This window comes from Pseudopodoces humilis, chromosome 2, assembly GCF_049639895.1.
Source record: "Pseudopodoces humilis isolate 2021_Gansu_Grassland_sample_001 chromosome 2, ASM4963989v1, whole genome shotgun sequence".
NCBI classification, from domain to species: Eukaryota; Metazoa; Chordata; class Aves; order Passeriformes; family Paridae; genus Pseudopodoces; species Pseudopodoces humilis.
In genome coordinates this window covers 72,222,642-72,239,411 of record NC_142201.1, presented here as the reverse complement: position 1 = coordinate 72,239,411, position 16,770 = coordinate 72,222,642, and the positions used below count along the sequence as shown (strand labels likewise).

The 16,770-nt window shown below is 39.1% G+C and overlaps 1 protein-coding gene across 3 annotated transcripts in view; it reads left to right on the top strand.

Annotated features, from left to right (window-relative positions):
• Window positions 1-16,770, top strand: part of ZC3H12C (zinc finger CCCH-type containing 12C) — a 44,093-nt gene that overhangs the window by 11,080 nt on the left and 16,243 nt on the right. For 2 of the 3 annotated variants that reach the window (XM_088051103.1, XM_014253001.2), the window contains exon 2: window positions 9,245-10,011. In XM_088051103.1, the coding sequence (XP_087907229.1) occupies window positions 9,317-10,011 (695 nt within the window). In that variant the 5' untranslated portion in view covers window positions 9,245-9,316. Of the gene's footprint in view, window positions 1-3,808; window positions 4,021-9,244; window positions 10,012-16,770 lie in introns of those variants that run through there. The other variant, XM_088051102.1, reaches the window with a different exon arrangement.

The window sequence follows — 16,770 nt, the reverse complement described above, 5'->3', positions numbered from 1 at the left end:
TAATATCAGTTCTTTTTCTGAATTCTGGGCACTCTTTACAGGTTGTTTAATTCACTCCTTTGTGTGACTGTAGAGTGGAGTTTTTTTGTCTGGTTTTGACTGTGAGGAGATTCAGTCTAGAGCACCACTTACCACTCCTCAAAATTAGGTGAACTTCTTTCAAGTGTTCTACTTAAGATAGTCTATCTCTTCATATAACTTGAAAATTTTTTTTTTTTGTATTGCCACCTTGTAATTTTAAAATAATCATCTCCTGTGCATCTCCCAAGTCCAACAGTAAATACAAGTTTTTTACTTTTTTTTTTGGGCTGCATTTTGTCTGTAGCCTATAACCTTAATTTCTATTTCATAAATGCAGTGGTATGTGATTGATTTAACTGTGCAGTATATTCTTGCAAAGGCATCATTTATAGCAAGAGGCTTAGTACAAAGTTCTAAAATAAAAGATAATTAAATACGTTAATGGGACAAATTGTCTTTCTGATTGCTGCAATAATACCATTGGAGTTACAGAATTACAGAATGACCATTTTGTATGCTTGCATAAAATAATTTCTTTTTAAATAAGACTTTGTTTTCAATGTGTTTGAAACAAGATTTGGCTGGAACTAGCAGCTTTTTGGGGGTTTTTCTTAGGTTTTTTTTTCTGCCTTAGAGTAATGCTTCCCTAATATCTTCAGCCTCTGCTGTCTGAATTTCCAGCTGCTCCAGCTCTCCCCCCTTTGGTCTCTCTGGTTCTTCCATGCGTGCTTTTCACACTATACTGGGCAGTGGCAAGCAGGGTGAGGAAGGGGAAAGGGGACTGGGAGGAATAAAAGGGAAGCTCTACTTCCAACCCCTCACCCAAACCGAGAGACATCCTGGTCTGTGTCTCTGTGCAGCATCCCATCCCTTTCTTGTGTGCCTTTCTGAAATCTCCTTTCACTATGGATTCTCCAAGCCTATCACCTCCAGGCAATTCAGGATTTTGTGCTGGCCTGCTGTTTAATGAAGTGGCACTAAGGACCTGACAAACACTGTACAAACTGTCCCATACCTAGCAGTCACAAATACAGGTTTTTATAGCTTACTCATCTTGCAATACCAGAAATTTGAAGGAGCTGCTGCATTTGCTGTGTCTGGATTTAATTTACTACCTCTTTGTATTTTGTGTATTGCAATAGGAAGCTGTTGAACTTGTTAATTGGATTTGCAGGTTTTAGCACAAGAAGTAAAACTTGATTTGTCCTTTTGTGCTGTGTACCTTGTGCTTGCTTTGTACCTTCTGGTGATGCTGTTACAGCCTTTCACAGATGTGGTGGCAGAGCCCCACTGTTTCATACTAAGGTGTTTTTGGTGAGCTCATTATTCCCACAAAGAAGCCTCATCTACTTGATAAGCCTTAATATGAATGCTTTTCTGTCATCACAAGCATGATTTAATAGGGTGATCTGACACCTTGTAAACCTTCAACAACCCAACTTCTTTTAGGGAAGAGCTGAGAAGGTGCTTCCGGAAGAGGCAGCTGGTTTAAGTAACTGACGTTGTGTACAAGAGAGAATTAGAAAATGTCTTCTTAATTCACACAACTATAGCTTGCTAGAATATTTTCTGTAAATTTAATAATATAATGGAAGTCTTCAGATTGCATCCATTCTTATTTTGGTCATAGTGCTGCAGCAGGGTGTTTGCATGAATTTTAATCTGCAACTAAAGTTTATCCCTGGTTCTCTGAAGACAAGCACACGGTATGTGGAGAGTCGGGGGGTACATGAGAAAGGGTGGTAATCTTATTGTTACTGTAGAAGACTTAGAGAGGGCAGGTCTTTGCAAGTGAACTTCTTACAGCATTATTTCTAAGGCAGTTTTCTAAGCCAGGTAATACACTTGCACTAGTTGTGCTTGCACAGCCGTAAGTGCAGCACTTCTCTGCCACGGAGTTCTCTGTTATAGATCTATATAAAGGGTGTCATACGTGTCTGCAAAGCAAGCATCTCTGTATTGTAAAAGAAATGCCTGGCTTTAATCAGGGAGATAACAAATGACTAGCCAAATGATCCTGCTTGCATTTAAGTGCAGTTCTTGGACATAGGTGAACTGGACTGGCTTCAATTTTGCCTACAGAAGTTTTAATATGCTTAACGTTATCCAATACCGGCCACTGAGGTAAGTCTAAATACCACAGCAGGGACTGATTAGCTTTTTCAGATCACTGCTTTTATTCGCTGTTTGCAAAGAGGCTTAATCCAGTGCTGGGGATCAGGCGTCCCACTGTGCTCGTGGGTAGCTTTCTCTCAGTCTTTGTGTTCACAGTGGCAGAAATTAGTGTGGAGTCTCCTCCTGCCTCTGACTTAAAAGCTCCAAAATTGTGGTGTTAGTAGTTGTTTTTAGGAGTGTTTAATGGACAGTGCAGAGAAACTGTAGTTGGGGTTTCTTCTTTGAAGTTTAATATGTGGCCACCTGATAAGTGCAACAGTGTAATAGCGTGACAGTATGTCATTTCATTTACTGTGTTGAATTGCTTTGATATCCACATAAAGCTTGGAAAGTTACTCAGAACAGTTCTAACAAACCTATTCTCATTCTTTTCTTCTATTAAATCACAGTAGATATTTCCCAGCAGTTTGCCTCTCCTCGCAAGCAGAGGACAACAACTGCCTCTGTGGTTCTCGTTACTGCTTTTAGTCATGTAGTGATGCTGAAGTTCAGTAAATGCACTTTTCTAGTAGTCATTTGGATGAACATTTGCAAATGCAGAATCCTTTCCTTCTGTGTGTTGACCTGTCTTCAGCTGAAGTTATCAGCAGTGCAAATTCTTATTTGGAAGTCCACAGTGTGCCACCTTTTTTTATCAAGCATCAAACCTTGCTACAATTACGTTGCTAAATGTCTGTGTTGGGCAGTGGAAATGTTGGGCAGTGAGGGGAGATGTGGACTGGAGTTTGTGTTTCTATGTGGATTACTTCAACTGAAAATAAAAACAGTAGAGTTGCCTAGCTCCAGACTTCTGTTCAAATATTCTGTCATCGAGAAGAGATAGAAAGATCTTGGCATCTAGAACAGATCTATGAAAAAATAAAAGAGGAAATAAGTTCTTTTGCAAACAAATATAAGGGACTCCAGAACAAAAGAGTGGTTCATAGTTCCTTTCTGTCAAGTGCTCTAATGTCTCTACTGCCTAAAAATATCCATTATTCTATGTATTAATATTATGTGGTTTTAGTTTAAACACTATCACCCCTTCCATTGAAATTATCCACAAGTACTCTTAGAGTTGTGTGTAAATGCAAGTTTGTTGCAATTATTGACTAATGTAGAAAAGCGTCATAAAATCCAGAAAGCACTTTCATTTCAGTGTTTAGTGTGGGCTCCTTTCATACCTCCTTGTGCTTTATACCACTGTGATTAATTTTGCTAACAAGAAAAGGGGACTACAATAGCTCCTGATAGATTTATTTTTCTTTAATATTTTCCCTGACAAAGAACTTTTTGTTTCCATAATAGAAGGGGTTATATTCCTTCAGACTGATATATTTTAATAGAAACTCACAATTTTTACTGCTTAAAAAATAATTCTTTTCTTTGTTTCATGAATTAGAAACAATGAGGAGAAGCTGAAGTCTGCCCAAGCCAGGTGTTTCTTGTTGGCAGCCTGCTCCCTAATGACTCTGGCTCTCATACAGCAGCTGCCTGCTAGTCTCTTTTGTGTGGCCTATTGTTGCTGCACACCCCTCGTTAATACACATGCTGCCCGGGGCAGACCCTGAGAATGACATCAACTTGCTTATCTTAGAAACCTCCGAACCTGATGCAGGGTGGGGAGGTTGCCTTGCATCTGCCCAGCCAACTAATTGTGAGCTCTGTGGGCCGTGATTGGCTCCGCGGCCGCTCAGTAGTAGGTTAAGCAAAGACATCGCGGGTCCATCTGTTCGTCCATTCATTGTTCTCCTTGCTTGCCTGAAGTCTGCAGCTGAAATCGTGTTAAGGAGTTGCTTCTGGAACAGCTACGAGAAACCAATGTCTGTGTGTTTTCCAGCCAACGTAAGTATAGGGGCTTCTCTCTGCACAGACGGGATGGTTCACCTTTCTGGTGTTGCAGCGTTATCAGTTTGCGTTTGGACAACGAGCTAGCCTGCATGTCGGCTGAGGTTTGCACACTTTGGGTGTCTCTTGGAAAAAAGAGAGGGAAAATACCCAGTTATGCGCTAAGATTAAGTATATTAAAGAGCATTGATCTCACACAGTGTGTTCTACTAAGGAACTTTTGAAAGCATCAGTAATGGTGTCTTTCCCAGAATTTGGAAGTGGTAGGGAGTAGCCATCAACAGAACGAATTCTCTAGCCCACTGGGGAGAAGGAGAAGTTTCAACTTCTAAGTTACAGGTGTTTACCCTTTTTTTTTTGCAAATAAGCTGTTATTTAAATAGTGACTAGTAGAAAAAATTCTTAAAGAAAAACAAAATTAGACACCTTTTCCATTATACTGCACCATGGGTGAAATTTACCATTTTTGTGGAAATAGGAAGAGCTCCATTATGGGCTATCTGAAGATACTGTAGTGTAAGATTGAGCATTAGGGTGCTCTCAGATAGGAATGTGTTACAGTCAAAGGTTTTGAGTTTTGAAAACTCAAGTTATCGGTGTGTCAGATCTACCTGGCTGTTTTTATAAAGTTTCTAATCTGTTTTGTGTTTTGAGTTCAGATGTTAGGCTGAAGAACAAACACTGTGCACTCCATGAGCCTGTGTTCCAAGGATCCTGTAAAAAAAAAAAAAAAAGTCCAAAACAAAGACCTTCAAATATCAGTTGAGAGGGAAAGAGAGCATATAAAAGGGTTAAAAAGAGGTTTGCATTTCTACCACATGCCCTATTGTGTGAACATATGCATGAGTCTATTGAAAGTTTTCAGAAGATGGGCAGGCCACCAGTTGCTGGTCTCCTGCAGTTCCAGTAGACATCTGTTGCCCCAGAGCATTAACCAATCTGTTCAATGGGACATCCCTCCTTTGTTGGATAGAATGATGCAGACAACAGCACTCGCTCAAATACAATGGTAATTAAATACATAGAAACTACAGCAGTAGGTATTTATTACATATTCATTATTTTATTTGCATTGTTGCAGTATCTTTATCATTTGGATAACGGATACGTTCTTTTTTGTTTCTTTTCTGATCAGCTCTGCACTTCTGTTTGTGACAAGCAGTGAGTGTTTCAACAAAATTATTTCAATATTTTCCATTTTGTGTTTAGAAGACTTAGAAAAAGTCTACCTGTGTGAAAACATGTTGAGCTATTTCCTTGTAGAGTGTATCTTCAAAAACTTGTTGATGGTCTTTTGAGAATACACATTTTCTGTTATAATGTGCCACATGACACTACTTTACTCTGTTATTTTCCTCTGTGAACTAAATTTGCATTAAATTACTTCTTTTATGCTCAGTTTTAAGTGGGAAATATTCTGAATACACAGTAAAAGATTAGGTGATCTACGTGCCCACATCCATTTGAGAAATATTTCTATTTTGTGTGGAGGTGAACCGATGGGCTGATTGTTGTTAAAGGTTAGTGGAAAATAGTGGCAACTTCTAAGAAATGGTAAAAGATGATACTTCTGCAATGAAGTGCTCATCTGCATTATTATATTTATGCTTGATAAATGTATGTACAGTACTTTAAGCCCTTAACAGTGAACACAGTATGAGATACTGTAGTTTCAAACAGGCTACAGTTTAAAACTTATCATAGTTATTCTAAATTGGGAGTTACCCGTTTTATTAACTTTTTCATAAATACAAATTATTTTACTGAGCTGTGGTGAGCATAACCAAAAGGTGAAGACTTTCATGACTGGGATTTTTTAGATTATTTTTGTTTGTTTATCTCTCATTTGAGTCAGAATTGATAGTAGATATTTTTCTTAGCCATATTGCATTGTATCAGTCAACACACTTTAAAACCATGTGTGTGTGATAAAAGCTCCGTGTAAATAAAGGAGTTCTTAGCTGATGTTGCTCCTTAGATAAATGTGACATTTTCTGGTTTTCATGAGCTTCATTGTCCTGTATATAGGTACACTAGTGTTTATTTGGAATAAAAATTCATTCAGATTGACTGCCTGGCATGTTGCTCTTCACTAACCAAACCAAGACAAAATAATCAGCAGCATTCAACAGTGACATCTGATTTTCATGGTTCTAGTCAATGAATCTCATAAAGGACATCATGATGTGGTCTCCAAAGTGTAATGTTTCTAAGACATGCTACTGACCACAAGTACGATATACAAAGTTCCCAGGCACTGTAAATTTTGTCTGAAAACAAATGCAATTTGCATGCAGGGTTTAGGCCAAATGCCAGGAATAGTGTACTGCTTATGCAAAACTACTTCAGAAATATTTAGCTTTGGATTTACAGTACAAATACAATTTTAACTACCCTTTTAAAGCAATAGTATAATGACTGTATATTGTCTGGGAGATGTTAAAGCGGCTACTTTCATTATTCTGTTCGTTAAATAGTTTCTGAAAAACAGTAGAGTTCTTTGCAAAACAAGCAATTATATATTGGAGCATGATGGAGATTGACAGGAGAATTAAAGTAGATAGATGTGAGACTGATTATGCATATATTCCTAACAATGGACCAAGCTCAGGCTATGGTCATTTTTCATATGCAGTTGATGTGCAAATCACCTAAAATAAGTTTCATATAATGCCTGATCTTCAGCATTCATATGCTAGTGACTTCTTTGAATCCCACTGGAGGGTGTTATGATTGTAGTTGCTGTAAAGCACTTAAACTTCAAGAAAGAAGTGGTTGGAAAATGACTTAAGTATTATTTTAACTAACACAAAAAAAAAATCCTCTTTCTAATCTATGCACTTCAGGCTTTCAGTATTTGATGCTGTTAATATGCAAACTCTTCTTCCCCCACTTCCAAAAAAACACTCCCTTCGCTTTTAGTTCAATACTAAAATGACATTTCACAGTACACGGATTTAGGCAGTGACCCATTATCTCCCTGTATTCTGCAGCAGCGGTACATGAGCCAGCTCAACTTTTCAGTCCAGCTTAAAAGTATTGCCCATTAACTAGACTTCCTCGAGTCAGAGCAGATTGTGGGGTTGGTGGAACAATGATGTCGGGGCTTCCAGATTGGTTTGGCAGCTGCATTGTTCTCTGAGGGGAAACCAGACGCACTTAAGTCCCGCTCTCTTTCATGGGCTTTTGTTCATACCAAATTATTCTTTGGCTGTGCTAGTATTCATGATGGTATGTTAAAGGAGCGCATCCTAGCAACTAGAGGCTGGTTGCTAAGCAGCCTGGCTTCCAATAGGGGCAGCTTGTTTGCGATTTGTTTTAATTTTTGTGTGTGTGTGTGTGTCAGTTCTGTGAAGGCCACAGTGTTGTTTTTTTAACTGTATCTTTTTATTGGAATATTGTGGTTTGTTACTACCTCTGTGCTATCAAGTGTATTACATTAGTTAATAAAGCACTGTGTGAAAAGGTCCATTTCCTAAATTCTTGTTGTGTTTAATCTGTGGGGTGCTTGAAATCCTAAAGCTTTGCATTAAGAGAAGGCAATATTCATTAATACACTGTCTGAGAATTACAGCCCTACTGCCTTCTAGCAAGATAAGACCTTAATAAAACTTTGTTTTCTTCCCTATCAGTCTTGCTGGGATTAAGGTGTTGGAGATGAAAGCACTGATGATAGATAAGATTTATTTATGTTAGCTAGAAATGTTTAGGTTAAAGTAAGATTTCTGTGCCCCATAACCAGAATGCTCTACCACAATGGTGATGTCTTGGCCCTCCCGTCCTGTAGAATCTACTTTTACTGAACCTTGGATTAGATTGATTGTTTGATTCTCTCTAATCTTAAACCTGGATGAATTTCTCTAGTGCATACTCTCAAATCTTTATTGCAAGAAGAGGAAAGTACACTTTATTTTAAAGACATTGTGTCAATCTTAAATGCTCACCTGTAAGGGGATGGGAGAATTGATGGAATTGCTTACAGAAATTTTAAATTCAAGTGAAGTCCTTTGTCTCTATATCTTGCTTTATATTCTGCCTTACAAGATGGAAATGTGAAAGAACTCTTTGTGTTGTAGTCTTTCCTTAATTTAAATTCTTTTTTTTTTCATGGTAACCTTGCAGTACAAGTGGTCCATATGGTCCATTTTTATTTATGAGAAATAAATTATGTTTTATTTCCTTTATTGAGGCAGTTAGCAAAGATTCCTTCTTAAAAGAACAAAGTAAGGGAAAGAGGTAGCAATCTGCCTTTAAATGTAGGTTGTTGAAGTAATGTGATGAAGTATTGTGATGAAATGGGTAACTAACTTCTGTATAGCTACTGCTATGCAAAATTCCTCAAGAAAATCCTATATGGCAAGTATATGAAGTCCAGAAAACTGCATAATTTTTCTTCTATTCTTCTTAAGTGGCTCATATCTGTACATGAATGGTTTTGATTTATCGACAGGCTTGCACAAATCTAGTGCAGGAGCTGAAATCAGCTTTTAATTTTGTTGACTTGTTGGCTTAATGAATGGTCTGTTGTAATTGGTGCAAAGACTTGCATTGGCTTTATTGGCCATTAGATCAATCCATGTCCCTAAATGCTGTATGTGTTAGTAATACAACACTGTTGAGAGCAATTAGTCTTTCTTGATTTAATTAGCACTTTATAAGGGAATTCAGAAATAGTTTGAGTGTATTCAGTTGAACTGATAGTGTCTTTCAGGGCCAATAAGTTGTTATTTAATCATGTTTTCTGTTACTAAGCCAGAGAATTTAGCACTATGCTAATTTCTTTCTGTTCAACATAATGCAAGGTATGTGGTTTGAAAACCTTTTCTAATGTATTTTATAGTCACTTTGTTTTTTCATTGTTACAACATAGCCTTATGCTAGAAGAAATATCTCATTTTTTTAAAATAATGACTGTACTCCTGTCTTTGCATTACAGTAGGTGAACTTGGAGTCTTTTGTTTTTTATTCTTTCATAAATCCATTTCTAGACACGTATAAGTAACATTTGATACATTCAGAAGACAGGTGGCTAGTTATCCATCCACTTATTTACAGATATTCCTTAGGAAGAGTTTTTCCCACAAAAAGCCTTCCATGTTTAAAAAAAGTAAAGTTCTATTTCTCTGCTGCAAGAGAATAAATGCAGTTCTGAGGAAGCAGGAAGAAAATGGAAAACAAGTAATGCGTGTAACCAGTTGCAACATTTTTGTTTTCTCTTTAGGAATACGGAACACTTTATATTCAGGAATACAAGAAAAACAGCAAAGTGGAGTCAAGTACATGCAGCAGCTTCATGGGCTTGAAGGATCATCTGGGGCATGACTTAGGCCACCTTTATATGGGGAGCACTGGCACACAAATAAATGCAATTGTACCTTGGTCGATGGCGGAGAAGCCAACGATGGATAAGGTTAATTCTAGGAAAGAAGACAGAGAAAAGGAGGCATCTGAAGAGACTTCTGGAAGCTCCAGCTGTGACTCTGAAGAAAGCACAAATTCTGATAATGATTCAGAGAGACTGAATAATTCTGCATCGGAGTCACATTTATTGCCTAAGACTCACCGACAGCTGTGCCGATCTCCTTGCTTAGAGCCTCATATATTAAAAAGAAATGAAATCTTGCAAGACTTTAGGATAGAAGAGGCTCAGTTAGTACCTAAGGAAGTCAAAAAGCCTCCTGATGTGGTGAAAGAATATCAAACCAAACTGGAGTTTGCACTTAAGTTGGGTTACTCTGAAGAGCAGGTTCAACTTGTACTAAATAAACTTGGTACTGATGCTTTAATAAATGATATTTTGGGAGAACTTGTCAAACTTGGGAATAAAACTGAGACTGATCAGACTGTAACTAATGCTAACACTAGTGTAATGCGTGAAGCGTCTTCCATAGAGTCTCAGAGGTCAGAGTCTCCACTGCAGGAGGATGTGACAGAGGATGGAGACAACCTGAGGCCAATAGTTATTGATGGCAGCAATGTTGCAATGAGGTATGTGACCATGAAGGTTTTGCTTTTCTATTTAAATGGAAACAGAAGGGTCTTACCCATCAGTTCAAGCACTGATGTTTGGTGTGACTGCCTTAAGCTGTATGCAGGGTCTCTTGTGTCATTGTCAACCACACAGTGTGCTGATACTGTAATCAGGCTACAGGTCTATAGGACTTCAGTGGTGTACTACTCACTGTTAGAGCAACCAGAGATAGTGCCAGTCTCCTTTTATAGGCAGATACCAAATCTGTCCTTGTCAATACCAGTCTAGTCCTTAATTTTTGGTAGTCACCATTGCTACAGGCAATTGCTGGATGGAGTTACATACAGAAAGTTACAGCAAATGGAAGATCCCTTAAGATTATAAAATAGTGATATAGAATTAAGCAGCTTAAGGGATACTTCTTATTCTACTAATCTGTGAGAACTGATCTGCCCATAACATTGGTCTTGTTTATCAGTTTTGGAGTTAGGTTTTATTACCACCAATTGTTGAGATTAGTGTGTGAAAGATGACTTTCACATGCCCACGGATAGCACATTCACCTACAGCATTCACTGATCCTGACCCAGTCATCTGGGTGCATAACAAGAAACTTGCCTGTGAAGGTGAGAGGTTCATGCTTCATCGGTGATTAAAGAGAGACGGAAATGGCAGAGAGACATGCTGAGAGATTAGGTTTTTATGGTAATACAAATGATTAAATGAGCAATTGATTGGTAACTGTTTCATTAAGTCATGAGGATTATCTGATTACTAACAGGAACGTTTAGGAGGTCAGTTTTCATTTTCTGATAACCTGATGTGGTTTTCATTAGCTTAGGAATAAAAGTTAATGCAAGACTTTCCTGCGCTAAAAAAAAAAAACAACCTGGCATTTCCATGGGACTTTATTTTAGCTTCAATCAAGTGAATTCCCTTTAAATTAAGCTTTTTTAAAATGGAATTTAAATATATCACTTATTTATGCCAATATGATGGGGTGTTTTTTTTAAGTAGAGGAGTTAGCACATAAGACAAGGATATTACTTTTTTAATATAGTATATTCCTGTGAGTTCTTTTTGCTGGATGTGTCATTCCTTTTCTCTTGGTTCAACTTGAGCTGTAGAGGAGGCATGTCCAGTTGAACAAACATGATTGTGGCACTCAACCGAGAAGTTATCCAGAGACTTCTGAAATGGGTTTTTATTGTACTTCACATAAATACAAAATGGTTGTTAGCTAGTTAACATGGCTCAGACTTGGTGGGTAGACTTAGGTTCAACTTTTCCTACAAACTGTACAAACATTCCAGAATTAGCTCCAGATCTGTCATGTTTCCTTAATGTTTGTGTAGCTATTAGCATGAATATTTAGGATCTGCCTTCCTATGTTCAATTTACTTTCTTGACCACCTGCATCAAATGAACCAACTATGAATGTATGTAATGCATGCTGCAATGCCTTAGAACAGATTAAATCTATTAATTGAACAGTTGTTCTGTATCCAAGAATCAAATTAACAGGTCTTTACTTTTTTTCTACCAAATATAATCACAGAGTCATTCCATTTGGAAGGGGCCTTTGAAGATCCCTACACAGAGCTGTGTCATTTCACAGCCATGTCCAGCTGGGTTTTTAATGTCTCTAAGGAGATGGAGACTTTACATATTCTCTGGGCCAGTGTTTGAATACCCTTATTGTAAGAAAGTTTCTTTATCTTATGTTTAAGCAACATTTCTTGTATTCTATTTTGTGCCCATTATCTCTTGTTTTGTCACTGCATACCAATGAGAAATCAATTTCTGTTCCCTTTTTTCCTTCCCATCAGATATTTAGACACATGGCTAAGATCTTCCCAAGCCTTCTCCTCTCTAGGTTACACAGTCCAAGATCTCTCAGCCCTTTCTCCAGTATTGTCTGTCTTATATGGGGGAGCCCAGAACTGAGCCCAGCACCCCAGATGTGTGAGTAGAGAAGGATCCCTTCCCTTGACCTGCTGGCAGTGCTTTTCCTAATGCAGCCCAGGAAGCTGTTGGCCTTCTGTGCTGCAAATGCACATTGGTGCCTCATGATCAGATTGGTGTTCACCAGAACTCCAGTGTCCTTCACTGCAGAGTTGCTTTCCAGGTGTTCAGCCACCAGCCAGTACTGATGATTGGTATTAAACCTCTGCAGCTGCAGGATTGGCATTTCCCTCTGTTGAATTTGCTGAGGTACCTGTTGGCCCATTGCTCTACCCTGACCAGGGTCTCTCTGAATGAGAGTGCACCTGTCTGGTGTTCTCCTCCCAGGTGAGCATCTTCTGCAAACTTGCTGAGGGTGGACTCTGTTCTGTTACCTAGATCATTATGAAGATGTTAAGAAGTGCATTCCCTCGTGTCAGTCCCTGGAGTACACAGATACTGATTGACCTTTGACTGGACTTCAAGCTACTAATCACCTTTGAGTGCAGCAGTTCAGTCAGGTTTCAGTCCATCTCTGCCCTCTAACATTTCCCCTACTTCCTTAGTTTGTCAGTGAGGCTGTGATAAGAGAAGGCTGTTACAAGAACAAAGCTGTCAGAAGCTTTGTTAAAGCCACAATAAACAGTCTGTCCACTGAGCACAATAGTGTGCTCTCCTCATCCACTGAACAAGTCACTATAAAAGGCTATGAGGCTGCTCAAGCATATTTCTTCTTCATAAATCCATGCTGACTGTTCCCAGTCACCTTCATCCAATCTACATACACAGAAAGGTTTTGCAGGGAGCAGGGTAGGGCTGACCAGCTTTGTAGGTCCTTTGCCTCCCTTTAAAATGGAAGGGATATTTGCCCTTTTCTAGACATTAGGAACATCCCAAATCACCACAACCTTCCAAAAATTGCCAGGAGAGGCCTTAAAATGTCATTAGCCAGCTCCTTTAACACCCATCAGGGCCCAGCAGCCTGGCAATATCCCGTTTCAGTGTTCACAGAAGTCGGCTGAGGGAAAGTCTTGTCCTGTTACCTTTGCCCAGCTTCCTGCACATTGCTGTGGCCAGTCTTCAGGTTGGCATGGGTGATCCTTGAAAAATCCACCATCTCGCCTGTCCACTCTTCTCTGCTTGGGATTCTCCTCAGGAGGCCAAAATCTGCTCTCCTGAATTCTGATCTCATAATCCTGCTTTTTGCCTTGCTCTTTTTTCACAGGATCTGCCTCTCATAGTCCCTACAGCAAAGGCTACCCCTGACTTTCCCATCTCAGTCTCCTCATTTCTAAGTATGAGGCCCAGCTGGTGCACTTGGTAGGTACTCAGTCACCCATGTTAAGAAGTTATAAAAAGCAAAAGCACTCTAGAAACTTCCTGGATTGCTGATGCCTTGCTGTGTTGGTCAGAACAAAGGCATCTTTGCCAACTGGCTGGTTGGTCCCTTGCGTGCCACCTTTTTCTAGAAATCAGTCCTTGATTAGGGAAGCCACTCCCATGTATGTAAAAGGTGAGTGTCAGCTTCTGATGCCAGTTGTGCAACCAGTTGTTTGCCCACAGGATCTGTGCTTTCTCCTCCAAGAAAATAGGTACTAGTAACTAAGCACTTCAAATACTGGAAAGATTTCAGTTTTTACATGCAGGAGAGACAGGAGTTCACTTGCAGTTCAGTCTTCTTCAGATTTCTGTGTGTGAATGTCCAGCATCCTGTAGCTATAAATTGTCACAGTTTTGTCTCTTCTCTTTGCTCTTCCAAGCTGTGGCAAATGAATTCGCTCTGGAATTGCTAAAGGAAAATGGGTCTGTGCCCTAAGCAAGATTGTCAACAGTCTTTTCAGAGGTGTTCTTGGAAGTCTTCTCACACATTATCACAGGAATGGTTAAACTGTGAGCTATATCCTTACTCCCATGCTGTTGCAATGCACATATTTGATGATACCATTTACTATTAGAATTATTTTTGATAGGAACTACTAATTTTCATTTAAAAGATGTATTTGATGGTGAGGGAAAGTTGTATGGAGAAGGTTGAGGTGACTGATGTCCAGTAATTCAAGTGGGAGGAGACAGCTGTCCTCTTCTGGAAGGATCAAACACTGTGCTACCCCGTGTCTCCATTCCATGACTAATTAAGGATGTAGTTTGACAAAACATCCAGTAAGTGACAGAGAATGATTTACTTTTAGTCTTGCCTCTTTACCACTGCCAGGGATGCTTTCCTATCTGTATCTCATCTAGTGACTGGGTGGCTGCAAAATGAGTTGATTCACCTTTCTAATTCAGAGAGCGGGGGAATCAGAAAGGATTACTTTTCCTTTAGACATGTAAACGTAACCTGATGTTTTTATTACTGGGAGAACAACTCAGTCCAACATAAATGAGGAAGGATATGTCTGATTGTGTGACTGGATGTTCATACTTGTGGAACTGGCTGCATCTAATGAACTGATGGATTCATAAATTCATTTAGAGCAGCACAGAGAAAGGTCAGAACAACTTACTCTGGCAAGCCAGAGCCTGCCTGTATGCCAGTCTAGTCTGGTGACTGCTCCTGTTACAGACAAGCTGCTTTAGCAAACTGTAGTTTCAGAAAAACCCAGCACTCAACTTTTCTGCCTTTAGTTACATTTGGAAAGTTTTCCTTAAGCTTTCATGTGAAAGTTTTTTCAAATGCTTGTCATTTGTGCTGTAAACTGTAAATGAGTCATCAAATGCATCTTGTGTATATCAAGTTTAAAGCTCCAATATGATCTAAATAATAGGAATTGGCTGAAGTTTTAAAAACAAAGAAGACACCATCTTTCAACTGAATAGCAGAAAGGAGGCTTTTGCAAGCTATGACCTGAAGAATTGCTGTTTAGCTTCTATAGGATACTTCAAATCTGATCTTGTTTTGTTATTCTGCCTTTCTTGATGTTGACTTAATCATTTTCCAGAAGAGGAAGGATACCCACAGTTTAAGCCTTAATCATGTTTTTTGTTGGAATGCTCTTATAGGTGATTTTTCTGTGTATATAAACTTAAAATCAGAGCTGAACAGCAAATTAGATAATCCCCTAGAACTATTGTGGACCTTGATAGACCCTTCCCACAGCAGGGAGTGAGGCTGAACTAAGTGATAGAACCCAGAATTCAGTCGTGCCGTACCTGAGCAGTGACCTATGTCAGTTTTCCAGAGAACTATGTAGTTCTAACTCTGCTTCATAAGGTGAGCTAGGTGTTTTGCATGTAGATGATAATACTGTAAAACAAAATCTTCATTTAGAACTTCGGTCCATGTGAGTGAGAGAGGCATTTGTCCTCCGTAAAAATGCACTCAGGATTATTTAGTGTAAGCTGCACAGCATTGATACTAGCCAGGTAACACATTCCACTAGTAGTTCTGTATCCCTCCTTGTGTAATAAGATTTTAGCTACCCTAAATTTTCCTTTTACATAATTAAGGTAAGCAAAAAAAGGTGATCTCTATCCATCTAACAACAGCATATTGTAAGCTCTTTGTCATCACTGTCACCCCTTCATCTGTCTGTTCTCCAATGAGTTCTTGGACCTGGTCTTTCATGCATCCCCAGCTGATTCATCTGAGACTCCTTAGTTTGGGATCAAGGGGGGAAGGTCCTGTTTCTCCATGAGGCAGCAGAAGCAAGGTTTCAAGGTTCTTTTTTGGCCCTTTAAGACTTTACTGCTAAGACTGAGAGCAGAGGAGTTCCTTCTGAAGAGAAAAATATATGACAGCACTTTTGCACAGTCCTTTGCCTTTGCTTGTCCTTTTCAAGGATAAGGTTGGGATGTTGAAAATGGCCTAAAATTGGTTATTGCTATAATACTTTTCTTTGCTGGAGTCAAAGTAAGGGTTTTGTCAACAAGAAATGAGGAATGAAGAACAAAGTTGTTAGTTACAAAGACAGTGAGAAAATTACAACCACTTTATTAATTTGCTTCTGTTCCATATTAGTTTTCCCTGGGTACCCTAGGTACCTCCAGACTTTTTTACTCACTGTGGAAAGTGTTTCAAATATATATAAGACTTTATGCTGAAAACTTATTGGCAGAAAATAAGTTGCTGTGCCTACAGAGAGTGCAAGATGAAGATAACACTGATGTATTTTATTGATGTAAAATTATTTGATTATTTTACTTTCTTTATTATAAGTTTTGGATAACTACTTTCCAAAGTTTATGGGCAGAGGAATCAAAGTATTTTGGTCATGTGCTGCTTTGATTTGCAGATTGAAATCAATTGATCTTGTTTCAGGTAATTAGATTCCTCTAAAAACTTCACCCTTGGGATTCCCAGACCATGGAGGAGATGCATTTCAGCTTCCCTTTCTGGGAAACTTTGGCCTGTGTATTTAAATGGTCCTTGATTGTACATCATTGCACAAGGGAAACAGCATGAAATAAATAGTGTACTAATTTTTGGGGGGGAAGAGGAAGATGATGATTTGGACAGTTGTTTTTTAGTTAAATACATTCCCACTTTTAAAACAGATATTTTACAATTTTCTTCCAGCTTTCATGCCCAGCCGTCCCTCCAGCTGTGGATGTTGTAGGTGCTTGGTGGCACCAGAAACATACACCCAGGCCTGACAGTCATGGGCAGAGCCCCCAGTGCCATTCAGGAGTGGCATTCAGCTGGAGGAGGTGTCACTAGGGTGCCTAACCAGTGTTAGGCATCTCTTCAGGCAACTGAGCCTTGGTCCCGTGTGTTAACCCTGAGGCAGGTAATTTGGCTGTAGTAAAAGGTTCACTGATACCCTGCCTACACAGAAGGTTCTCCACAACTGCACATTGTGTCAGCCAAAGGATGGCTCAGTTGTCTTATCTAT